The 26,727-nt window shown below is 38.5% G+C and overlaps 6 protein-coding genes across 6 annotated transcripts; 5 read left to right on the top strand and 1 right to left on the bottom strand.

Annotated features, from left to right (window-relative positions):
• Positions 1 to 2,293: 2,293 nt before the first annotated feature.
• Positions 2,294 to 4,163, top strand: LOC121775836 (berberine bridge enzyme-like 18). Its single transcript, XM_042172910.1, has one exon. It carries the CDS (start codon positions 2,411 to 2,413, stop codon positions 4,073 to 4,075), a length of 1,665 nt encoding a protein of 554 aa, XP_042028844.1. The 5' UTR covers positions 2,294 to 2,410; the 3' UTR covers positions 4,076 to 4,163.
• A 792-nt stretch (positions 4,164 to 4,955) lies between these two features.
• Positions 4,956 to 7,608, top strand: LOC121777574 (berberine bridge enzyme-like 18). Its single transcript, XM_042174870.1, has 2 exons — positions 4,956 to 6,569; positions 7,327 to 7,608. Exons 1-2 carry the CDS (start codon positions 5,020 to 5,022, stop codon positions 7,460 to 7,462), a joined length of 1,686 nt encoding a protein of 561 aa, XP_042030804.1. The 5' UTR covers positions 4,956 to 5,019; the 3' UTR covers positions 7,463 to 7,608.
• Positions 7,609 to 13,614: 6,006 nt separating this feature from the next.
• Positions 13,615 to 15,295, top strand: LOC121776295 (tetrahydrocannabinolic acid synthase-like). The gene has a single exon (XM_042173464.1). The coding sequence runs from the start codon at positions 13,634 to 13,636 to the stop codon at positions 15,173 to 15,175; it is 1,542 nt and encodes a 513-aa protein (XP_042029398.1). The 5' UTR covers positions 13,615 to 13,633; the 3' UTR covers positions 15,176 to 15,295.
• Positions 15,296 to 16,270: 975 nt separating this feature from the next.
• LOC121776241 (tetrahydrocannabinolic acid synthase-like) lies at positions 16,271 to 18,165 on the top strand. The gene has a single exon (XM_042173399.1). It carries the CDS (start codon positions 16,378 to 16,380, stop codon positions 17,944 to 17,946), a length of 1,569 nt encoding a protein of 522 aa, XP_042029333.1. The 5' UTR covers positions 16,271 to 16,377; the 3' UTR covers positions 17,947 to 18,165.
• Positions 18,166 to 21,729: 3,564 nt separating this feature from the next.
• On the top strand, positions 21,730 to 22,983 carry LOC121777844 (berberine bridge enzyme-like 22). Its single transcript, XM_042175194.1, has one exon. It carries the CDS (start codon positions 21,730 to 21,732, stop codon positions 22,981 to 22,983), a length of 1,254 nt encoding a protein of 417 aa, XP_042031128.1.
• Positions 22,984 to 24,673: 1,690 nt separating this feature from the next.
• Positions 24,674 to 26,496, bottom strand: LOC121776441 (berberine bridge enzyme-like 18). The gene has a single exon (XM_042173615.1). It carries the CDS (start codon positions 26,476 to 26,478, stop codon positions 24,874 to 24,876), a length of 1,605 nt encoding a protein of 534 aa, XP_042029549.1. The 5' UTR covers positions 26,479 to 26,496; the 3' UTR covers positions 24,674 to 24,873.
• Positions 26,497 to 26,727: the final 231 nt, after the last annotated feature.

The following is a 26,727-nucleotide window of genomic DNA, read 5'->3' as shown; positions in this document are numbered from 1 at the left end:
TGCAAGGTGAACAACCACTTCCGGAATACAATCCTAATGGGTTTAGATTCTTTCGTGAATTACCAAGTCGTCCTCAATGTAGGCATTCTTTCCCATGCCCACAGCTGCAAGAGAACCATAGGTCCACCGACATCTCTTCTCTGTCTGCCTACAGAAGCCTCGCACAAATAATGATACAGGTATGCTAACGCAGCACTACCCCAACTGATATTAGCCACATCTTCCGGATCGTCTAAGGCATTTAACCACATAAAGGGGACCTTGCACCCTGTGGTGTCCGGTAAAATAAGCCCCCCTAACAGGATCAGAGCATGTATGCGTGCTCTTTGAATGTATGCATACACAGGCAGCCCATCACCCAACGGCATCGTCGCTTGGTGGATCAGAGACGTCATCAACAAACCACCGTGCTTCGTTTCGATTTCTGAGTCAGGTATCCATCCCAACAAATCTCTACACTTGCTGGACCAATCTTCAAATCCAACAGGGTAGTCACGGCCAGTGAAAGCACGACCGTCTGCTCTCAAACCCCACAGGCTTTGCACATCCTGTAAGGTAACAGTAACTTCCCCAACTGGAAGGTGGAAACAGTGTGTCTCAGGCCTCCAGCGCTCGATCAAGGCAGTTATTAGCTCATTGTCCATCCTCATCGGTCTTCCACATTCAACCACGCCTCTGAACCCCCATACACCTAGCCAATACATCACATTTTCATGTATAGGCAATGCCCACACCTTACTCTCCGTCCTACGACTTCTCAACACATTTGTTGTGCCATTCGCCAACAACGAGCTTGAAATGTGTTCGCTCTGATGAAACAGTAGTGATGGATCCTCAGGTCCATAGCATAACTGTTGTTCGGAACTTGCAGATGCCATCTACTTCAAAACATTCACCCATGCTTCAAATTTTTTTCATAACAACTCAACAATCAACAAGCTAACTAAATTGCAACTTAGGGGCACAATATATGCATAAAATCGCCCACCAAAAGGGGCACAATTACAAAAACTTAATCAATTGCTACTACCCATTCAATTATATGCATATGAAATACCCAAATTACGGAAAATCGACCAACAAATCCAACAATTTCATCATAAACGCTAATTTTGCTAAATTAAATCCATATGAAATACACAAATTACGGAAAGTCGTCCAAAAATTCCATCAATTTCATCATAACCCATAATTTCATCATAATCGCTACTTATATGCAACAAAACAACACAAAAATACCAAAAATCCATCAATTTAATCAAAAACCCTACTTTTACTAAATAACGGAAAACCTGCCCAAATTAAACATTAAAGGATGTATTTAGCCAAATTGAAGAACAATTACCGGAAAATGGTTGCAAAATGGTGGTAATTCGCCGGATTTTGCTCGGATTCGTCGGAAATCGCCTGCCTCGCCTGCTTCGCCTCTTTCGTCGCGTTTCTGCCTGATTCTGCCTTCTGCCCGTTTTAAAACTCAACTAACGACGCATAAGTATTATGCGTCGATAACTAAAGACGCATAAGAGTTATGCGTCGCTATTAAACGACGCATAAGTATTATGCGTCTCTAATAAACGACGCATAAGTGTTATGCGTCTCTAATAAACGACGCACAATGGTTATGCGTCATTAACTAACGACGCACAATGATTATGCGTCGTTTAATAGCGACGCATAAGGATTATGCGTCTTTTTGTTAGTGACGCATAAGAGTTATGCGTCACTCCCTGAAGCGGAATACGACTAATGCTCTTCATTAAAATGGAATTCCATTAAAATCCTTTACCAAAAAAAGAATTGATCCGAATATAATGTGATATGATTAAGTTTGAATGAAGAGATATTTTACCAAATAGAATGGGACGGTTGAAATCTCAAAAGAGAAAAAAAATTACAACATCCATCCTATAAAAATTGATTATTTGATGATGACCTGACTTTTAATGTGAAATTAAAAAGTAGGAGAGAATGAGAAAAATTAGTTCAAAAATATAGTGGATGTTGGAACTATAAATGATTAGTAAAGGAGGAGAAACGATTTCCATAAATAAGTATGAATTATTTTTATGGAACAGATGAAAAAAAGGAAATTCAGCCTATTTTTATGAGTTGGAGAGAGTATTAAATAGAATATAGTTAATATATTTTTTGAGATTTTTTTAGTTTAGCACCTCTAGTTTGGCTTTTCTTTCCTTTTTCTTTGGACTTGTGATGACTTGAACCACCCATAAGATTAATGATTAATAATAGTGTCTTGCTATTATATATTTCATTTAGATTATCCCCTGTACTTTTTCAATTGTTACATATTTCAATTGATTGATCTTTTTTGAAGATGATTTGTGTCGGAATGATTGCTGTTTTCCCAGTATAACTATTTCAGAAAAGCAATCTTTCTTCTTTCTAAATAATGAAAACTATTCATCTTCTTCTTCTCATTTGCTCATGCTCATGCTCATGGGCAGCCTCTGCTTATGGCGCCGACGACGATTTTCTTCACTGTCTCTCTCAACAATCCCATAACTATTCCTCTTTTTCCACCGTTGTTTACACCCATGTAAACTCTTCCTACACTCCCGTCCTCCGATTCTCCATCCGAAACCTCAGATTCGATTCCGAATCAACTCCTAAACCGCAGGTGATCATAACCCCAAGACACGAATCCCAGATCCCGCCTGTCATATACTGCGCTAGACAAAGTGGTCTGGAAATCAGAACTCGAAGCGGCGGCCATGACTTCGAGGGTTTGTCTTACGTATCCCGACTCCCGTTTGTGATAATTGATTTGATCGGTCTCAGTGAGATCAATGTCGACGTTGAGGAGAAAACCGCGTGGGTGGAAGCGGGTGCAACCATCGGTTCTTTATACTACAGGATCGCAGAAAAAAGTCCGGTTCTCGGATTCCCTGCAGGCTTCTGCCCTACGGTTGGCGTTGGTGGCCACTTTAGCGGCGGGGGCTACGGTACAATGCTGAGAAAATACGGATTGGCAGCTGATAACGTCATTGATGCAAGAATAATCGATGTGAAAGGCAGAATTCTAGATAGAAAATCAATGGGTGAAGATCTGTTCTGGGCTATCAGAGGCGGCGGAGGTGCTAGTTTTGGCGTGATTACTGCCTATAAGGTACAACTGGTGGACGTGCCAGAAAAAGTCACTGCTTTCACTGTAGTAAAAAGCCTGGAACAGAATGCGACTCAACTGATTCACCGCTGGCAACACGTGGCTCCGAAGCTCGACCCAAATTTATACATCGGTGTAACAATGATTATGGTTGACACGACTTTCCAAGCGACTTTTTGGTTGCATTTCCTCGGCTCCGCCGAGGAAATGCTTCCGATGTTGCAAGAGAGTTTCCCAGAGTTGGGTGTTGTAAAAGAGGACTGCTCCGAGATGAGCTGGATCCAATCTGTCATGTATTTCTCCGCGGCCCCGTTGTGGCCGTCTTCCCCGGAGCAGCCACCGGAGGTTTTACTTGACCGGACTCTGTTTCTTGCAGCGAACACAAAAGCGAAGTCGGACTACGTGCAGAAACCCATTCCCGAGAGCGGGCTCGAAGGCATCGTGAGACTGCTCAACGAAGTGGGAGGAGAGGGCGCGATGGTGTACACAATCCCGTATGGTGGGAAAATGGCTGAAATTTCTGGATCCGCCACTCCATTCCCGCACAGGGCGGGAAACTTGTACAAACTTGCCTGTATAGTGAGCTGGCTTGGAGACGAGGCTCGGGATTCGGACATGTACATGAGTTGGAGCAGGAGGTACTACAGTTACATGGCTCCTTATGTTTCGAGGAGTCCGAGGGAAGCGTACCTCAACTACAGGGACCTCGACATCGGTGTCAATAACGTTGGAGGTAAGACGAGTTATGCGGAGGCGAGCGTTTGGGCGAAGAAATATTTCAAGAGAAATTTTGATCGGCTTGTTCGGGTGAAGACGGTGGTTGATCCACACGATTTCTTTAGGAATGAACAGAGCATTCCGCCATTGCTTTCTAGATACAATAATAAAAAAGTGATTAAGATGCATTCTTCAGAAATTGTAGATGGTGATGTTCTGAGCTTAATAATGTGATGTTATTTGAAATTAGAGCAATAAATGGTTGTATCATGTATGGTAACACATTATGTGTTACTACTTGCTATCATTCTTCTTTTCTTAATTATATATTCATCCTGTCTCATTATACATGACATATATTCTTTTAAACCATCACAACTAGTACTCACGGATTGAATTAAGAAGAAACGTTTTTCCTTCAAGATAACATACTCACGGATTGACGTACTGCCACCAAAAGTAAAACGACTTCCTCATGTGTAGAAGCAACTCGAACACGCCAAGGACCGGCAAACATAACATGGAGACTAAAGGCCTTCAGCGACCGAATAACGAAAAGTCTTGTTTTCGTCATCACAATTCGAAGAGCAATGGTCATAATTCGAAGCCCGTTGACTGTGTAGGGCTTGTAATGTAGAAATTGGTAGTGAATCTTTACAGCAAGAAAGGAAAGTTATGGACTAGGAATGTAACTACTAGATCAATACCATTTTTTTTCAGATACTCTAGATTTTCATTTTGTCATGATCCTGTCTTCATGTGTGAAACAAATTAGTATATATTTATATTATACTCAACCATTCAATGAATTCTTAGAGGCTAAGAAAATATTATACTTGAGGTGTTGTATTTATACATGTACATGTTGCATTTTTTTCAAATAAAAGGATTCAGATGGATAGTGAAAGACTACCAATGAAAATATTATAATATGAACTGTTGTTTCCACACTCCTTCAAGAGATGAAGAAATGTCAAAGATATTTAAATAAAAAAATGATTTGTTGAACTAATACATTGAATATTATCTTGGCTGCTTGAAAATTTGTGACATAGTTTCTGGATAAGTAATTATTTCTTCCCACTTAAAATCATTAATAATTAATTATTATAAATAAGCACAATTACATTCCTCTCAAACACCACAAGCACAGACTTATCTGCTCAAAATCTTAAATCATGAAAACTTCTTCAATCTCAACTCTGTCATTCTTTCTTGTTTTAATCTTTTCGATCTCATGGCCAGCTTCCGCCGATGAACAAGACGATTTTCTCGAATGTCTCTCTCAGACATGCCAAAACTACTCTTCGATTTCCAACGTTGTTTACACCCCTGAAAATTCTTCCTACACTTCCATCCTTGAATTCTCCATCCGAAACACGAGATTCATGTCGGAATCTACTCCTAAACCGCAAGTGATCATAACCCCAGAATACGAATCTCAGATCCCGCCTGTCATACTCTGCGCCAAACAAAGCGGTCTGGAGATCAGAACTCGAAGTGGCGGCCATGACATGGAGGGACTGTCCTATGTCTCACAAGTCCCATTCGTGATCGTTGATTTGATCAATCTCAGCGAAGTCACGGTCGACGTTGATGCGAAAACGGCCTGGATTGAAGCGGGTGCAACCACTGGTATCGTATACTATAGGATTGCGGAAAAGAGCTCCACTCTGGGATTTCCTGGGGCTATATGCGTAACGGTCGGTGTAGGCGGGCACTACAGTGCTGGAGGCTACGGCGCAATGCTGAGAAAATACGGACTAGCAGGAGATAACGTTATTGATGCAAGAATAATCAACGCGAATGGAACAATTCTTGACAGGACATCGATGGGCGAGGATCTGTTCTGGGCAATCACAGGTGGGGGAGGTGGAAGTTTCGGCGTGATCACTGCATGGAAGGTACAACTGGTGGATGTTCCAGAAATAGTCACTGTTTTCTCAATCACCAGAAGCGTGGAAGAACAGAACGGCACAGGACTATGGTACCAATGGCAATATGTTGCGCCTCAAGCCGACAAAGATTTGTTCGTTGGAGTCGTCGTATTCAGGGTGAACACGACCGTCCTAGTTAACTTCTTCTCAGTGTACCAAGGCGGCGCCAACGCATTAGTGTCGTACATGCAAGAAATCTTCCCTGAGTTAGGACTAGTGAAAGAAGATTGTACGGAAATGAGCTGGATCCAATCCACCTTATTTACCAACCAAATGCCGATCGATCCACTAGACACTCTTCTCAACCGGACTCAGGCCGGTATCAGGCAGCTCAAAGCCAAATCCGACTATGTCCGAACACCAGTTCCTTTGGACGCAATTGAAGGTATGGTGACTATGTTACGCGAACCGGAAGCAGACGAGACTATTTACTACATGGTGCCGTACGGTGGAAGAATGGATGAAATACCCGAATCGCAGACTCCATTTCCTCACAGAGCCGGTGCACTCTACAAACTAGCCGGCCTAACTTACTGGCAAGACTCCGAGGCTGCGGACACAGACAGTTACATAAGCTGGAGCCGAAGGTATTACGAATACATGACTCCTTATGTGTCGAGCTCGCCCAGGGAAGCGTATCTCAACTACAGAGATCTCGACATTGGAGTGAATAACGTTGTTGGTGAGACGAGTTACGAACAAGCTAGTGTTTGGGCCAAGCCGTATTACAAGGACAATTTCGATCGTCTTGTTCAGGTGAAAACCGCAGTTGATCCGGACAATTTCTTCAGGTACGAACAGAGCATTCCGCCGGTGTTGACTTATGTTGCGGATATTTAAAAATTTAGATTTAGATTTTTGTTTGTTTAGTTTTGAATAAGGATCATTAATGAACCTCCTGTATTACAGTCTTTTTATTCTGGCTGTTTAGTCCTAAATAAAAATATATTTTTTGGAAAAGTTTGTACATGAATAATTCCATGGTATCGGTTATGATATTCCTTGATGTTTTGCTTGACTAGTAATAGTATATATTTAGATATATACATATCAAATATAGTTAATTCAAGAAAATATGATGCAAAGATGAGTTGGGGCGGCTATAGGATTTGAATAAGTATATAATTGAACAAGATATGAATGTGACGGTTTCTAGTGTGCAATTTTAATAAGTCCAAGTATTATCAATAATGAATTTTATATTATGGGATAATTATGTGTATGATTGATGTCGTAAATAGAAAATATCCTGTCGCTTTGAGGAGGTCGACTAGAGGATAATTACAATAACATCACTATCACATTCTTGAGGTACTAAATAAATACTTCGACTTAAAAAAAAATTCCATTTATACTTCCACCACATATTAGATTAAGAAGAAGCGTTTTGCTAACAAAATTGAGTTTTTAATCAACCCATCAACTTCAAGCCACGTCAAGTTCAATAGTGACAAGTAACAACTCTCAACCTGTAACTTTAAATTTTTTTATATAATTTGGTTGGTAAATAAGGTTGATTGGGTCCAACTCATTATTTTTTTTATGTAGATGGGTTCTGGGCTTCGTGTTTTGGGGTTATGATCACTTGCAGGAGTTGACACAAATGCGAGTCTCGAGTTTCGTTTGGTGGAATCTAGGACGGAGTCGTAAGAAGGGGTTGAATGAGATATTCAAGAAAGGATGAGACGTTTTAGGGCGAAGGAGTTTTCATAGTTTGTGATATATTGAGAAAATGAGTTTGTGACTTTGTGTTGTGTATATATTTGTGTCTTTGTGTTTGTGGTTTTTGAGAGAAATTAATGCATGAGTACAACTCCTTTTTGGTCCTAACACGTTTGGTCAAATTACGAATTTTGTCCGTTACATTCATTTTTAGGTTTTCGGGTCCATAACATACGAAAATCGCTCTCGGTTAGGTCCTTTTTGGACGGCTCCGTTAAAATACGCAAGTCAACCGTTACTTAGCAAAAGTTTGACTAAATTAAACAAAAAAATACCAAAAAATACCAATTATCTTTTTTCTTAAAAAACACTACCATTTATTTATTTTATTAAAAAATAAAATTTATTTATTTTCCCCAAATTATTTCATTTTCCTCTCTTTATCATTAACACACTTCATCGTTTTTTTATTACTCTTACTCTCTTTCTTCCCCACACAATCAGCGAAGAATCCTAATTCTTCGTCTGGTTTCCCCCATCCCTGCAACACACCGAGAAACCGTTTGAAATGCATCGGTCAACTTCCAGCAGCAATTCCGACGACAACTGCGATTGGCGCGACCTTCGATTTAGGACCCTGCTCTGCTTTTGTAAGAAGGTAGCGGCACTCCGAATCGTCAGTAGCGACACCAAACCGTCAAAAGGGAAGCTTTACTTTACTTGTGAGAAGAACGAATGCAATTTCTTCAAGTGGTGTGAGCCAATTAATCAAGGCGAAGCCTCTTTTTCGTCAACCTCAGTTGTTGCTTCTGATTTAGGGTTGGCTTTAGCAGAAATTAATGAAAACATTGGGGCTGTACAGTTGATGTTGGACGAAATTAAAGCAGAAATGAAGGCAAAATTGGAGAAATTAGTGTATGTTGTTGTATATGCTCTATGTTTTGTAGTTATTGTTGGGTTATTTTGTATGTTGAATTAATTTGATGAAAATCATAGTTTTGTCTGAATTTTGTATTTTGAGTTCGATGCATTTGCGAGCTAGCTTGCTTGCTTCTTCTTCTTTGGCATTCGAACTTGTTCTTGTTTGAAATTGGGTTTGGAATTTGGGACATAAATATGCAAAAAATATACATGCGAAAGCCATCCTTCATATTCATAAAGTACTTTAAATTGGTTCTAAACAAACGTTACGTTACTTGCAGCTGGTTGCATCTTCACATACCAAAACAAAACAACCCTCAAATCTAAAAACCAACAATCCAGCAACAGTCAAGAAAACCAGCAAGTATTCATTGTATATGTTACATGACAAAAAACCGATCACACTAAATCAATGTGTTTTCTTCTTTGAAGGGACTGAGGACAACCCTCATTTCTTCTTCCAAGTGAGTGAGGGTGAACCACGTTTCTTGTTGAGAGGGTTAGAGGACGAGGCACCACCTTTTGCAAACATGTTCGCGATCGTACTTTGACAACGTGCCCTATTGTGTCCCGACTGGTGGCACAAACTGCACTTTGGTTGTTCCTCGGCATGATTCCGCTTCTTTCTCACAGTTAGCTCTACAAAACAATAATCAATGAATCAAACTAATTTTGTGAACAGATTATAGCACAACAAATAAAAAACTCAGAATTCAAGAACCTGTGCCGCCATGATTTCGTCCTCTTCCTTGTCGCTTAAGTCATAGTCGCTGTCGAAAAATGTAGGAACATCATCATCAACCGTTTTCATTTCCTTTTCCTTTCCCTTTGCCTTAGACCTTCTCTTAGACTGTTCAACATCATCAACCTTTCTTTTTCCATTCTTTGTGGCCACAACCTCATCATCAAACTCCTCTTCTTCCATTCTTGCTCATGTTCCTGTAACCCTAACCGGACTCAAATTCTCGTTGTAGTCCCATCTCTCCTCTTCCATTTCATTTTGCACTTCCTCTTGTGTTAACTGACTCATAGGCATCTCTGGCTCCTCAGCAGCATCAATCACCATACCCCCAACCTGAAATGCATAAACATCCACGACTCCATAATAGAATCCTAAATTTGCCATGTCAATTGCGGACTGGTTGTCAAACAGCCGCACCAATCCATTCTCCAAGGTCATCCTTGGCCACAGGTAGAAGTACTCCAAACCATTGACATCTATCCCCGTTTCTCCAGAGTATCATCAACCTCCAGTTTTGACCACTTGTCCATATCGCATTTATGAATGTAATCACACTCACCAATGTCTCCATAACGCTTTCCACCCCCTTCCAATGTCTCCATAATACCATTGTAGTGGATCCTTGTAGTGAATGTATCATCTGTAAGCAAAGGTGTCAACCATAAGTAAACAATAAAAACATAACAAAGTGGTCCAACATTTATACAGAACAAACCCCGATTAGTCCAACACATATCAAGACAAAAAAAATTTTCCCTGTCGTCTGGTTTCCCTACAACCAGACCATCCATTTGTTTTCCCCACCACAAATTCAATCTATATTCGGTGGGACCACACTTAAATACATATTCTATAGGACCAAAATTCAATCTATTCCAGACAAATTCATACATAACCAATTATTGCAAACCCTAGTTTTTTACATGAAACGAATAACTCATATGCTCAGTTCGAAACTAACCTTCTCAAAATGGATTTCGAGGGCGTGGAACTGGAATTTCAAATGTAGGCTTATCTCTGAGGATTTCAACTGGCGAACTCAAATTGGATTTCGAAGAAGAAGCAGCAGCCTTCTCCTTCGAGGAAGTGGCTGCTTATGAGAAACCGAGCGGTCGAGTCTCATCTTCGTCCTCCTCTCTACTTCGGGGTCATCGGCGTCAATCGGAGGTCGTCGGTCAGTCTTCGAAGAATTAGGGTTTGACTTTGACCCGTCGTTACCGGAATGTAGCTCCACTTCGACTTCCGCGACGGGGCTAAGGTTCGACGAGGCCAACCCACCTTCGGGACTAGGGTTAGCTACAGACGAACCATGACCCTTCTCGCCTTCATTCTCAGGTTCAGGTGGGTTTCGCGACGGCGATTCCCAACTCATGTCTGGAACACTGGTATATCGCCTCGAATCGCCGGAAGATCGTCTAAGAGTTGGAATTTATCGCCCTGAATCGTCGGAACGACGCTTTGCCTTCTTCTTTTGAAAATGAGAGTTGAAGAGTCGCTATAATAGTCAACCCTAATGAAAATAAAATATTTGGTATTTTTTAAAGAAAACAGATAATTGGTATTTTTGAAGAAAATAATTAACAAATTATTTAGTCAATAATAATCTAGTTTTTTGTTTAATTTAGTCAAACTTTTGCTAAGTAACGGTTGACTTGCGTATTTTAACGGAGTCGTCCAAAAAGGACCTAACCGAGAGCGATTTTCGTATGTTATGGACCTGAAAACCTGAAAATGAATGTAACGGACAAAATTCATAATTTGAACATATGTTTTGGACCAAAAAGGAGTTGTACTCTTAATGCATTGCACCCTATTTATAAAAATTCTTTAGGGAAAATTTCGACCACTGAAAGTTTCTTGAATAAACTTATTAAAAAAAATCAAATTCAATTTTAATGCAGACACGCTTAATCTATTTGAAATTTATTATTATTATTTCTAGACTTCATTGACCAATAGAATTTCGTGAGCTACGTCGAATGGTCAACTAAAATATCAATAATTCGCGTTGCATATTTAACTTATTTCATATATCATGATTAGCTAAACATAGCTAGTAATAGAATTCCGACTCATCAATTTTCTAGACTACAATGTTGCAGCAAAATGCTCCAATAGCAAGAAAAGTGTCCTTATGTTGAGAACACAAGTTGTCCGCTAAATTTTCTTTTTTTCTTTTTAAATCGCTTTCATTTGCATATTTAATTTTAAATTAAAATACGTAAAACATAAATTAATATTATTAATTGATTAAAATATGTCTTTAGTTGTTTTTTAGTGTACCTAATTTTCAAAACTTCCATTGAAGGTACTCCTGAAAGCTCGAGATCAAGAAACTAGATTTAGGTTAGAAATTAAAAGAAACATATAAGTGCTTAGCCATACAACTTCAGCGTTTTCTATAAGGTTAGTGATAAAATACAAACTCTAAATATTATACAAACTCCAAACTATGATATGAACTGTTAGAAAATGTCAATAGATTACAAAATAATAGCAACAAAAATGTCAATATAGTTTCAACATAATATCAATACAATATCTACCATTGACACTGTGTTGACATTTTTTATTGCTATTATTTTGTCATCGGTTGACATTTTCTAAAAAATCTAGAGTTAATGGTTACAGGTTGATGCACTATTTATTAGTACTAAAAATACCTGCAAGCATACAGGGTAGATCTAGTATAGCTAAAGGTCAGTACCGGATATCGAACACAGGGAATAAGATTACAACTGACTACCATATACTAAACGTCATATACTATCTAGAGACACGTAATTTTTGGGTTGATTAATTAAACTAGACTGAAAGAAATAAACAAAAAAATGGAAAACATAAAAAGAAATAATACAAAACAGGCTTAAGAATGTAGAATTTTAGGATCCAAAAACACAATCAACTTCCTTGAATTACGGTCTCTAGAGCTATTAAGTCGATCACAATTATAGATTAAACCCCCTCCCGAGGTGAGAAACCTGTAGATTAGGTGATAGGATTGAAGTCCCCTTCTAACCCTTAAACCCCTAACTCCTAAAAGCATATAAGATCAAAGACCTCACTCAAAACCTCAACTCTCCCGAGTTCTATTGAATTAAGGTGTGAATTATCCATTTTTCCAAGTCAATTATTTCGTCTCCCGAGTACTCTAATCAACTCTAACATATATTCAAGAGGTAGCTAATCAATTGAACATAGAAAACACCAGATAAATCAAATAACTGCAAGAGCTAACAAGGAAAGTCAATCGAATATCTTTACCAAAAATTCTACAAAAAATGTTCTACTCATAGACAAGTAAAAACTACAATTAAAGTACGAGACATGAAAGAAATTGATAAAACCCAAGGTTGAATCTTCAATCTTCAGTCTTCTCTTGACTGGATCTGCAGAGCTCCGCTCCAATGGAAGATGGATGAATTATGTGTGTATTATGGAATGGAAAGAGGTGTAGAGATGGAGAAGGATTGGAGGCTCTGCGATCAAGATTATGAATTAGGTTCAGAGGTATTTATAGGCTGGAAAAAGGTTTATTTTTGATAAATTTCGTGCCTACAAGAAATAGGAGAGATTTGGCTTCATAATATAATAATTTCTTTTCTTCCGTGAATTTCCGCCAGATTTTGACTGCACTGCGCGATGTTCGTAGAACTGTCATAACTTTCTCCACAGAACTCCGATTGAGATATGCAAGATATCCACGCGAAGCTCTTTCGAAGACGAAGAGAATGACATGTAGTAAGCACTGATTGGACTTCAAAATCGCTGGCAGAATGGGCTCGAATAGATGAGGCTGTTGCACTTTGGCCTTTTTTCACCTTTTTCTATCTTTTTCTATCATTTATCAACATGCACATCAAAAATACCAAATGTATAATATATGCAATTTAAGAACATAATTTGCATGATTAACATTTAAAACAAGTCAAATCTAGTCCTTGAAAACATGCAAAATCCGTGTTTGTCACAGGTTTAAGGCAGCCGTGGGATTCGCTTGATGGCGATGTTTGTGACGATTGTGATGCTTAGGTTAGCTAATTGGGATAAGATAAATAAATACTCCCACCGCCCCCGATTAAGAGTCACACTTTGACCGGGTACGAGTTTTATGTAAAGAAAAGTTGGTTGAAAAAGTTGTGGAATGTGGTGTGGGACCTACTTACCATTTGAAGTGTGACTCTTATAATTGGGGATGGACCGAAATAGAAAAGTGTGACTCTTAATCGGGGACGGAGGGAGTAAGCAACTTGGATCCTAGAATGAATTATCGATATTTTATTTGATGTCTCATGAAATATTATTGGTCAGAGCAGTCTAAAAAGGGAGACCTCATAAAATTCAAATACTTAATAATTAAACGTGTCTCTGCTTCGGAAAATTGGCCTTGGTTCATTTGTTATGTTCATACAATTTCAAGGAACTTTCTATGGTGAAACTTTCCACCTTTACAAACATTATAAATAGTGCACAATGCATTCCTCTCAAACACCACAAACACAAACACATTTTCTCGAAATATCATAAACCATGGAAACTCCATCATCAGCCTCAAATGTCTCATCCTTTCTTGAATGCCTCTCTCAAGAATGTGAGAACTACTCTTCCATCACCAACATTGTTTACACTCCTTCAAACCCTTCATATGAGACCGTCCTTGATTCCACCATACAAAACTCGAGATTCGCATCTGAATCCACTCCCAAACCGCAAGTGATCATAACCCCAGAAAACGAAGCCCAGATCTCATCGATCATATGCTGTGCTAAAAAGACCGGTCTGGAGATTAGAACCCGAAGTGGAGGCCATGACATGGAGGGACTGTCTTTCGTCTCGAAAGTCCCATTCGTAATCATTGACTTGGTCAACCTCAGCAAGGTCATAGTCGAGGTCGAGGAGAAAACCACATGGGTCGAAGCAGGCGCAACCACTGGCATTGTACACTACAACATTGCGCAAAAGAGCTCCACTCTGGGATTTCCCGGGGCCATTGCTCCAACTGTCGGAGTTGGAGGGCACTACAGTGGAGGAGGCTACGGCACGATTTTTAGAAAATATGGCCTGGCTGCAGATAACGTAATTGATGCTAGAATCGTCGACGTCAATGGAAATATTCTCGACAGAGAATCAATGGGCGAGGATCTGTTCTGGGCGATCAGAGGCGGAGGAGGTGCCAGTTTTGGTGTGATCACTTCCTGGAAGATCAAACTGTTGGATGTTCCAGAAACAGTCACTGTTTTCTCAGTCAACAGGAGCGTGGAGGAACAAAACGGCGTTGACCTGTGGCACCGCTGGCAATACGTAGCGCCTCAAGCAGACAAAGATTTGTTCGTCGGAGTCATCGTACTAAGGGTGGAGACGACCGTCCAAGTTAACTTCTTCTCAGTTTTCCTAGGCGGCGCCGACAGGTTAGTTTCTTACATGCAAGAAATCTTCCCCGAGTTAGGGCTAGTGAGAGAAGACTGCACAGAAATGAGCTGGATCCAATCCACCTTATTTAGCAACCAAATGCCGATCGATCCACTAGAAGCTCTGCTCAACCGGACTCCGACGGGCGTCAGGCAACTCAAAGCCAAGTCCGATTATGTCAGGAACCCGGTTCCTTTGACCGCGATCGAAGGCATGGTGAGTATGCTACGCGAACCGGAAGCAAATGCGACTATGTACTACATGGTTCCGTATGGCGGAAAAATGAATGAAATATCAGAATCCGAGACTCCGTTTCCTCACAGAGCCGGTGCACTCTACAAGCTTGCTAGCCTGACATACTGGGAAGACTCCGAGGCTGCAGATTCGGAGAAATACATAAGCTGGAGCCGAAGGTATTACGAATTCATGACTCCTTACGTGTCGAGCTCGCCCAGGGAAGCGTATCTCAACTACAGAGATCTCGACATTGGAGTGAATAACGTTGTTGGTGAGACGAGTTATGAACAAGCCAGTGTTTGGGCGAAGCCGTATTACAAAGGCAATTTCGATCGTCTTGTTCAGGTGAAAACCGCCGTTGATCCGGACAATTTCTTTAGAAACGAACAGGGCATTCCACCGTTGCCATGTGCCGCAGATATTTGAGTATGGGGATTTACATATTTTGTTTCAATTTGTGTGTTTATTTTGTTAATGAACCATTTGTACTATTGTATTAAAAATCATTTTCTTGTTATTCAATTATAAACATTTCTTTTGTTACATGTCCCAAATTCTCTTCTTCAATCTCTCTAGAAGGCTTGATTTAGTTTTGTATTATTAACTTGGTCAATCATTGAAGGCGGCACATCAAATTGAACCTCAACTTGTAGTTTTCTGTTCTTTTCATTTTTCAAGTAATATTCATTAGTTTTAACATTATGAATATTTTTATAGATGAATTGAGTTATTCGGGAATTATTCGGATTTGAACTTGATAAACTTATTCGAAACGTATTTAATAAAGATAATTACATATAATTAGTAAACTTTTAGTAATTTCATTTTCTTATAAGAAAATAGTTAAACGAAGTATATCAAGTTTAATAATGGGGCTTAAATCCGAATTGTAAATTTAATATTGTAGTGATAAATCCTTAAGCTTGAATATACTCATAAGTCTCAAAGGATAATTTGAACTAATTCCAAAATAAAGCAATATTCCATTTTGAGTTTGGCTGTCAATATGAACTCAATTTCGCCGCTTACAATTAAGTGCTTCATTAATCGTCATGATGATGTGATTAGAATTGAATTTTGAATTTGAATTTGAATTTGAATTTGCTAATGGCACAAATGTATTTTGTTTAAATTGAAAAAAGTGTTTGTTATTCAAGTCTCACTTAATTATAATATTATTTTATTTGGGCATTTGTCTCGTTTGTACTAGTTTTAGTTGTTGCCTGATTATCTTTGTCGTATATTTGGCTTATTGGTTTTTTATTAGGCGCATCGCATTCTTGAAGCAAGACAAAAAAATTGAAAAGCGGTAGGAAAGGTAACTACATTAAGTTTTTAGAGATTATAAGCTATTTTAAAAAGTTTTAAGAGGTAAAGTCTTAAAAACTTATAAGTTGTGAAAAAATTGAATAATTGTGTCTGTAATACATTACTTATAAGACTATAATACTTAGAGAGAATTACTTACAAACACCACTTACATTGATTTTAAAAGTAAATTGAAATATAAGGAATCAACATTTCTAACCACAATATTTCACATTAATAATTACTAGTATTATAAATAGGGTGCAATGAATATACCTTTCAAACACCAAAACAAGCTCCACTTCTCAAAATCATAAATCATGAAAACTTCTTCAATCTCAACTTTTTCATTCTTTCTTCTATCAATCTTGTCCATCTCATGGTCAACCTCTGCTGATTTTCTTCAATGTCTCTCTCAAACATGCCACAACTACTCCCCGATTTCCAAAGTTGTTTACACCCCTTCAAACTCTTCTTACACTTCCATCCTTAGATCCACCATCCGGAACTCGAGATTCTTATCGGAATCCACTCCGAAACCGCAAGTGATCATAACCCCAAATCACGAATCTCAGATACCACCTGTTATACTATGCGCCAAACGAAATGATCTAGAGATCAGAACCCGAAGCGGTGGTCATGACATGGAGGGACTGTCTTACATCTCACATGTCCCGTTCGTGGTCGTTGACTTGGTCAACCTCAGCGAAGTCACAGTCGACGTCAAGAAGAAAACAGCCTGGATCGAAGCAGGCGCAACCACTGGTGTCGTGTATTACAGGATCGCCGAAAACAGCTCCACTCTGGGATTTCCAGGGGCTCTTTGCACCACGGTCGGCGTCAGCGGGCACTACAGCGGAGGAGGCTATGGAGCACTGGTAAGAAAATACGGCCTAGCAGCAGATAACATCATAGATGCAAGAATAATCGACGTCAATGGAAAAATCCTAGACAGAAAATCAATGGGCGAAGATCTGTTCTGGGCAATCAGAGGTGGCGGAGCCGCCAGTTTCGGCATCATCACTGCCTGGAAAGTACAACTGGTGGATGTTCCAAAAACAGTCACTGTTTTCTCAATCAACAGGAATGTTGAGAAACAGAACGGTGTTGAACTGTGGCACCGCTGGCAAACTGTAGTTCCAAAAGCCAACAAAGATTTGTTCTTCGGGGTCACCGTTTTCCGGGCAAACACGTCAGTCGTAGTTAACTTCTTGTCAGTGTTCCAAGGCGGCGCAGACAGACTAGTTTCGTACATGCAAGAAATCTTCCCTGAGTTAGGGCTAGTGAGAAAAGACTGCACAGAAATGAGCTGGGTCCAATCCACTTTATTTAGCAACCAAATGCCGATTAATCCACTAGAGGCTCTGCTTAACCGGACCCGGCCCGATCTCAGACAGTATAAGGTCAAGTCTGATTATGTTCGGAAACCCCTTCCTTTGAACGTGATCAAACACATGGTGAGCATGCTATGCGAACCAGAAGCGAGCGAGGCGTCTTACTGGATGGTGTCATACGGCGGAAGAATGGAAGAGATATCGGAATCGGAGACTCCGTTTCCTCACAGAGGTGGTGTGCTCTACAAACTTGCTGACTTCACTTACTGGCAAGACTCCGCGGCTGCAGATGCGGACAAATACATAAGCTGGAGCCGAAGGTATTACGAATACATGACACCTTATGTGTCGAGCTCGCCCAGGGAAGTGTATCTCAACTACAGAGATCTCGACCTTGGAGTGAATAACGTTGTTGGTGAGACGAGTTATGAACAAGCTAGTGTTTGGGGGAAGCCGTATTACAAGAATAATTTCGATCGTCTTGTTCGAGTGAAAACTGTTGTTGATCCAGAGAATTTCTTCAGGAATGAACAGAGCATTCCACCATTATTGTAATAATTGTCAGGAAAAAATTATACTCCCTTCGTCCCATAGATATGTGTCGTATTTTCTTTTTCGTCTGCCCCATACAAATAGTTAATATCCAATTATGGTAATTTTTTTTCCTTTTCTTTTACTTTATCATTTGTAGGTCTTACCATCTACTGTATAATTTCAACTATTTTTTCTCTTTTTCTGTTACTTTACCAATTACACATTAAAATTCATGTTAAATCTAAATGGTCTATTTTCTATGAGACGGGGGAAGTACTAGTAATTTTTATGAATGGGCAAGATATGTCTTTCATTAATCAAATGTACCATCAGATGAAAATATAAATCTCAATATATTTATTTACCTACCGTTAGTGGAGCAGCTGCAGCTGACATGTCAATTGTCTCTTAATTATAATCTAATAGCCGCCTTAACTCTACCTACTTCCATTTAAGAAAAATATATCTTCTAAATCAAATGTGAATAACGTAATTAGAGTAATATAATTTGATCACGGAATAGGACAATTAATAGCCAATTGAAGAATTTGGTTTAGGCAAGGAAATACACTATTAAAAAGACTTCCAATAAAAAATTGCTAACGCATGATAACGTGTCAAATTAGGTAATTCTAATTAATTATTCAATATAATTAGCTTGGTGTTTCAGCACCTCATCTCTTCACTATAATTTATTTTATAATTTTTAAAAATAATTTACAATGGTAATATAAGAGTTTAATGTCGTACTCCTTCACTGTCCCACTTTAGCAGCCTCGTTGACTTATCTGTACTCGTTTTATAAAAATAATACTCCCTCCGTCCTTGATTAGTTGACACTCTTTGACCTGGCACAGGTTTTAAGAAATGTAAAGAAAAGTTGGTTGAAAAAGTTAGTGAAATATGAGGCCTACTTTTTTATAATTGTTTTATAATAAAATGTGAGTGAAGTGAGTTAGTGGAATGTGAGACCTACTTACAATTTATAGTAAAAATGAAGTGTGACAATTATTGAGGGACGAACCGAAATGGAAAAAAGTGATAATTAATCGGTGACGAAGGGAGTAATAAATAGTAGTTCAAGTGGAGAAACGGTAAGTAAGAGAGAGAATAATGCAGAGAAGACGAAAAGTCAACAAGACTGCTAAAGTGGGATGGATGGAGTATAACATTATGTTTACATGCTAATATGTGTGTTATTTATTAAAACTAGCGATCGTGTTAGTTTGGAGTTCATTAAGTTGTTCGACTTATTTATCTCAATAATAATATTTGTTGCTGGGCCATAATAATCATGTTATATCAAAGTAGGCTCTGGCTTAGAATAAAAATAGGGTAAAAACGATACGTGTGAGCCCATTCTAGGCCCAATATAAAACTTCAACATATTATTCCATTCTCTCTTAATTGTATTTGAGAAAAAAAGACTGGTGCGAGACGTAATACAAATAATTAAATAACATATAAAAAGTATGATTCACTCCCACTAAATTTTTCAAACTCACTTTCCATTACATTTTTTAAAATTCATACCCGGTCAAAGTGTGACAAAATTTAAGAGACAGATGGAATACTGTTTATTCAATTTAAAAATCATATTGTATATTAAAATACAAAAAATTACATAATGTTCAATTTTTTAAATCTTCAGGTCTTCAAAGCGATTAACAACATTTTTATTGAAAACTTGTGGAAATTTAATGAAAGTCACTAAATAATAATTCAAAGATGACCGTCACTAAATTTAATGAAAGTCACTCTTTCGACATTTCCAGAAGTAAACCAGAAGAATTAATTAAAATAAACATAATACTTGTTGTAAGACTTTCGATCTTAATTCTCAAACTCGATTTAGCAGGATTAGTTGAATTCCGCCAAAAAAGAATTCAGAACACCTATGAGCAAACAATAAAATAAATAAATAAAATACCTAATCAACAAAACCCAGAAACTAGATTGTTAGACCAACAACATGTTGAATGTTAATATTATTTGTGTAATTTTCTAGAAGCAGTGCATTTATTATGCTATTCATAAAATTTATTGATTGAGTTGAAGTAAACGTCTTCTGTTTCCAGAAAGAGCAATATTGTAATCTTCTTTTGTTTTACATGAAATTATCGTTTAATTTACTTTATTGTAGAATTCAACACGTTAAAATTTTCATAAAAATAATAACTAGTCACGCTCATGATTTCAGTGTTCGAACTTGAAGAAAATTACTCCGTACCACTCCACTTCAATTCAATATATACTACTCCCTCCGTCCAAAAAAATAATTACATTTGTGATAACATGAGTTTTAATGAAAAATTAGTATAGTAAAAGAGAATGAGAAAAAACAAAGTAAAAGAGAATAAGAAAAAACAAAGTAAAAGAGGCAGTGGAGAAAAAGTAAGTATAGTAAGAGATATGGGATAAAAAGTATGTCAAGTGTGGAAATAACTTTTTATTTTTAGAAATGAGACCATTTTTTTGATATTATAAAATGAAAAAATGAGACTATTATTCGTGGACGGAAGAAGTAATAAAGAAATTAAATGGGAAATTGTTTGGGAGTAACTAAATCATGATATTTTATAAGTATTAATTGTTTGAGAAAAACTATTCACAGTCAATAGAGTAATTAATCATTATCATAACATTAAAAATCATAATCATTATCATAACATTAAAAATCATTATCATATGTGGATTTTTAACTAACTCTGACATCGGAAAACGTAGGACAACTCCGTAACAAGACCTCTACCTTTAGTTATGAAATAATTCCAAGTATATGGAAAATTTTACATTAGCCATTTTCACTTTTGACTTTAATTATTTACCTTAAAGTTGGAGAGGGACTATTACATCCTCATTGGTCACGACTGGTTCCTTCCGCCGATTACCACTATGTGGGTTTAGGGGTTTAACTTAAATTAGATAAAGTTGCATTTAGCATGGATTTTAATATACAATTGGTAAAGTAAGAAAGAGATAAGAAAAAGTAGTGTTAATGAAGTGTAGCGTCTACATTATATTAGTTGTTCAAAACTTTCCTTATTTTGACTTTATCTACTTTGGGGGACGACCCAAAATGAAAAAAACTATTTCATTTTTTGTGAACCTTAGGAAGTATGAATAAAATCGACTAATTATTATACTCCGGAACCCAAATTGTTTAGTCAATCGCACCAACAAAACATAAATATTCTAGTATAAAGTACATGAGTGCAATAAAATATGAGATGAAATGCCAATTTTCAGTGTAAATAAGAAAATAAAATGCAGAAAAATTAAACTTCAAATATAGCTGCCGCTATATGTCGGAATTTCAAGGTGTGAGGAATGTGTCAGAATTGATTATTCAAATCTCTTTGCAACTTCAATAGTATATTTTCTAATGAAAAGCCTTATAATTAGAAAGACAACATTGCATGCAATTCTCAAACACAAAAGTACAATTACATCTTCTCAAATCACAAAAAATGAGCCCTCCATCAATCTCAACTCTCTCTTTCTTTCTTTCTTCTCGTATCGTCGTGCTTATCCGTAGAATCTGCGGATGGCCACGACGATTTCATCCAATGCCTCTCCCGACAATCCAACTACTCCTCCCTTTCGAACGACGTTTACACTCCCGCAAACTCGTCCTACACTTCGATCCTGCAATCCACCATCCGTAACACAAGATTCGTGTCCGAATCCACTCCCAAGCCGCAAGTAATCATAACCCCTGAACACGAATCCCAGATCAAGCCGGCCTTATCCTGCGCCAGACAAACCGGTCTGGAAATCAGAACTCGAAGCGGCGGCCATGACATGGAGGGACTGTCTTACGTCTCGCAAGTCCCGTTCGTGATCATTGACCTGGTCAACCTCAGCGAGGTCACGGTCAACGTTGACGAGAAAACAGCCTGGATCGAAGCAGGCGCAACCACCGGCACTGTATACTACAGAATCGCAGAAAAAAGCCATGTCCTCGCATTCCTCGGAGCCATCTGCACTACAGTGGGCGTCAGCGGCCATTTCAGCGGAGGAGGCTACGGCCCACTGATGAGAAAGCACGGCCTTGCAGGGGATAACGTCGTCGACGCGAGAATCATCGACGCCAATGGCAAAATCCTAGACAGAAAGTCAATGGGCGAGGATCTGTTCTGGGCGATCCGAGGCGGCGGAGGTGCCAGCTTCGGCGTGATCACTGCCTGGAAGGTACAACTGGTGGATGTTCCAGTAACAGTCACTGTTTTCTCAGTCATCAGGCCACTGGACCAGAACTCCACTGAACTGGTCCAACGCTGGCAGTACGTGGCGCCTGAAGCAGACAAAGATTTATTCATCGGAGTCTACCTATTCAGGGTGAACTCCACCATCCAAGCTAACTTATTCTCCCTCTTCCTCGGCCGCGCCGACAGGCTACTTCCATTGATGCAAGAAACCTTCCCGGAGTTAGGGTTAGCAAGAGAAGAAGTCAGAGAAATGAGTTGGGTCCAATCCACATTATTCCTGAACCAAGGTCAACAAGAGCCGCTTGAGGTCTTACTAAACCGGACTCAACCCGGTCTCAGACAGCTCAAAACAAGATCCGACTACGTGCAAGCCCCCATGCCAGAAGAAGGATTCAACGGCATTGTACGAATGCTTTCCGATCCAGAAGCAGATGAAACCTTAATATACATTGTCCCATACGGCGGAAGAATGGACGAGATACCCGAATCCGCCACTCCATTTCCGCACAGAGCCGGAAACTTTTACATGATCGCTAGTTTGGTTTACTGGCAAGACAGTGAGGCTCGGGATACGGAAAGGTACCTGAGTTGGAGCAGAAGGTACAACAGTTACATGACTCCTTACGTGTTGAGCTCGCCTAGGCAAGCATACTTCAACTACAGAGATCTCGAGATTGGAGTGAATAACCCTAATGGAAAGACGAGTTATGTGGAGGCCAACGTTTGGGGGAAGGCGTATTACAAGGATAATTTCGAGCGTCTTGTTAAGGTCAAAACGGTAATTGATCCGACTAATTTCTTCAAGAATGAACAGAGCATTCCGCCGTTGCATTCTAAGTGGACTTAGAAAGAGCTATAGAAGTCAGCGATTGTTTCTTCTATTTGGGTTTGAATAAGGCCTCTTTATTTTTGTTTATTTCTAGAGGAGGTACTAATAAATTGTGATTAGTAATAGTAACATTTTATTTTTAATACACGATTTTTTATGCAATAATATTTAAATGATTGTGATTAATAAAATGAATGTGATTTATCCCATCATATGTGAAACTATATTTACAAGTCTATAAGACTCAAACGCTTTCTACATTGACCAAACTTCTATTATGAAATCGAATCCAGATAGTCATAATGACATAGTGGTTCATGAAAGAAAAGTAGTAGCATGGACTTGGTCATTTAGTCTTGACCCATAAATATTTTTATGGTTATTCATTGCATTAAAATCAAAGATTAGAATTTCCATATATACCATTTTTTTGGGTAATTACCAAGGGTATCCACGGGTGGGCTCAGTGACCATTTTTTAATCCAAACTTAGCCTGTCTAAAACTAAACCCAGCCTAACTTTAGCTTAGGCCCAAGACCGGCACATATAATACTCACTACTATTAATCCTACTATTTCTACCTTTTAATTTGACCTATTTTTAATGATGTACTACTTAATTATTTTCTATCTATTTATATTTTTCAAATTCCTCATTCTATAAATTGAAACAAATATATTTGATTGAGAAATAAAATATTAATATAGTAGTATTTCATATTACCGTAAAATCATCGAACAATTGTATGCGCTACATGAAATTTTACTTGATTTTATAGACAAATTTATGTTGCATTTAACTAAAGCCTCATTTAAAAAATAAACCTATGAAAGTTTTATCTGTTCTAAAGAAAGATCACATTTATGTTTAAACGAATTCCAGTTTACAGAAAAAGTCTCAAGTCGTACTCCATTATTTGATATTGGTAATATATAACAGTGCAATTTTATCAGCGTTGAATTTCTCCCATTTCCTAAGCACTTTCTAGTTTCTATATAAATTAATGGAGCTGTGGAGAAAGAAACAATTCCCCAAATTGAAGAAATATAAATAGTCAATTTGACCGATAACAGCTTTGATTTGGTCTTTCAACTCTTATATATAATAAAGATTAAGAATGGAAAAAGTATCTTTACTTACACATTGTTTTACTACATAGGATTGAATTCACATAAAACCTTCTTAAAGTAAGAATGTGAAATATGTAATTTGTATTTATATATATGACTTGAATTTAACATAAGAGGCCTTAAGTTTATCATATTGAAAATAGTTTATATCCCAGGAGTATATTGAAAGAGAGAAAATATTATGCAACATATTTTATGTGAGCATGCTCCGTGAGTATTGCTCTAATTTAGTCCATATCATTACTTGTTTCATTGTAATGACTTGTAAATTTTTATTGATATTATGGTTAATTAGTTCTTTAATTATTAAGCGAGATTTTAAAGTTTTGACTTTTGATATATTCTGTTCTCACGGCAAAAAACTTACTACTTTTAAAGGATATAAAAATCAAGGTACAATTACTTGCGTTGAATTTTTTATAAAAATTACAACAATTTAGGACGCAAAAAAGCATTCTTAAATTAAGGACAAATTAATTTAATTTGTTGTTTTATAGGACGCTTTGATTGCGTCTTCTAATTTTAATTGAGACGCCAACAATATGGACACTTTTTAAAGTGTTGGTGATATACTAAGACACAAATTATTTCTATTGCAAATCAATAAATTTATTAGTACACAATAACAAAAATTAAAAGAACAAAGATCTTTATCAAGACAATTCACCTTGCATGAATAACAAATACAAACATTATTGTTAATAACATAAAATAATAATCAGAAAGCCTTATTCAGAACCTTATATTGAAGAGATTGGCAGTTACTGCAGAATATAACTCAATTCCCTTTCTTAGTCCACTTCGCCTGCAACGGCGGAATGCTCTGTTCATTCTTGAAGAAATTGGTCGGATCAACCACTGTCTTCACCCGAACAAGACGATCGAAATTATCCTTGTAATATGGCTTCCCCCAAATGCTAGCTCGTGCGTAACTTGTCTTCCCGTTAGGATTATTGACTCCAATGTCGAGATCTCTGTAGTTGAAGTACGCTTCCCTGGGCGAACTTGAGACATAAGGAGTCATGTATTCATAATACCTGCGGCTCCAGCTTATGTAACGGTCTGCATCTGCAGCCTCGGAGTTTTGCCAGTAAGTCAAGCCGGCAAGTTTGTAGAGTGCACCGGCTCTGTGAGGAAATGGAGTCTCCGACTCTGATATTTCATCCATTCTTCCACCATATGGCACCATGTAGTAAATAGTCTCATCTGCTTCTGGTTCGCGTAACATGGTCACCATGCCTTCAATTGCGTTCAAAGGAATGGGCGTCCGAACATAATCCGACTTGGCTTTGAGCGGTCTAATACCGGCTTGAGTCCGGTTGAGCAGAACATCAAGTGAATTGATTGGCATTTGGTTGCTAAATAAGGTGGATTGGATCCAACTCATTTCAGTGCAGTCTTCCCTTACTAGCCCTAACTCAGGGAAGATTTCTTGCATGTATGAAACTAATCTCTCGGCGCCGCCTTGGAAAACTGAGAAGAAGTTGACTTGTACCGTCATGTTCACCCTGAATACGATGACTCCCACGAACAAATCTTTGTCGGCTTGAGGAGCAACGTATTGCCAGCGGTGCCATAGCTCAGCACCGTTTTGTTCTTCCACGTTCCTCGTGATGGAGAAAGCAGTGACTGTTTCTGGAACATCCACCAGCTTGACCTTCCAGGCAGTGATCACACCAAAACTGGCACCTCCGCCACCTCTGATGGCCCAGAAAAGATCCTCGCCCATTGATTTTCTATCAAGAATTCTGCCATTTGCGTCGATTATTCTTGCATCGATGACGTTATCTCCAGCAAGGCCGTATTTCCTCAGCATTGTGCCGTAGCCTCCTCCACTGTAGTGGCCACCAACACCGACAGTAGTGCAAATAGCCCCGGGAAACCCTAAAGTGGAACTCTTTTGCGCAATCTTGTAGTACACGATACCCGTGGTTGCACCTGTCTCAATCCACGCCGTTTTCTCCTCCACGTCGACCGTAACTTCACTGAGATTGATCAAATCAATGACCACAAACGGGACATGGGAGACATAAGACAGTCCCTCCATGTCATGGCCGCCACTCCGTGTTCTGATTTCCAAACCACTTTTCCTGGCGCAGCGTACGACAAGCGGGATCTGGGATTCGTGTTCTGGGGTTATGATCACTTGAGGTTTAGGAGTGGATTCCGACGCGAATCTAGGGTTTCGGATAGAGAACTGGAGGATGGAAGTGTAAGATGAGTTTGAAGGAATGTAGACATCATTTGAAAAGTAGGAATAGTTGGTTGTTTTGGAGAGACATTGAAGAAAGTTGTCTTGCCTATCAGCAAAAGCTGCTGATGAGCATGACAAGATGAGAAGAACAAAGAAGGAGAGATGAGTTGAATTTGAAGGAGTTTTCATGGTTTATGATTATGAGAAGATGAGTTTGTGTTTGTGGTGTTTGAGAAGCATGCATTGTGACCTATTTATAGGAACATTATGGTTTGAAATAATCCTCAAGTGTCCGAAAATATTGAAATAATCCTCGTATGTCAGATATACCTGTCCACATAGCATATTAAAAGTCAATTGTCTCCAATAGCTGCTTTATTTGAAATTCTTCTCCAATAAAATTGTTTTATACTACATTAATGTGTCATTATTTAAATT

This window comes from Salvia splendens, chromosome 18 (assembly GCF_004379255.2).
Source record: "Salvia splendens isolate huo1 chromosome 18, SspV2, whole genome shotgun sequence".
In the NCBI taxonomy this organism is placed as follows: Eukaryota; Viridiplantae; Streptophyta; class Magnoliopsida; order Lamiales; family Lamiaceae; genus Salvia; species Salvia splendens.
The sequence above is the reverse complement of the archived record's forward strand: the minus strand, read 5'-3'. Positions and strand labels throughout refer to the sequence as shown.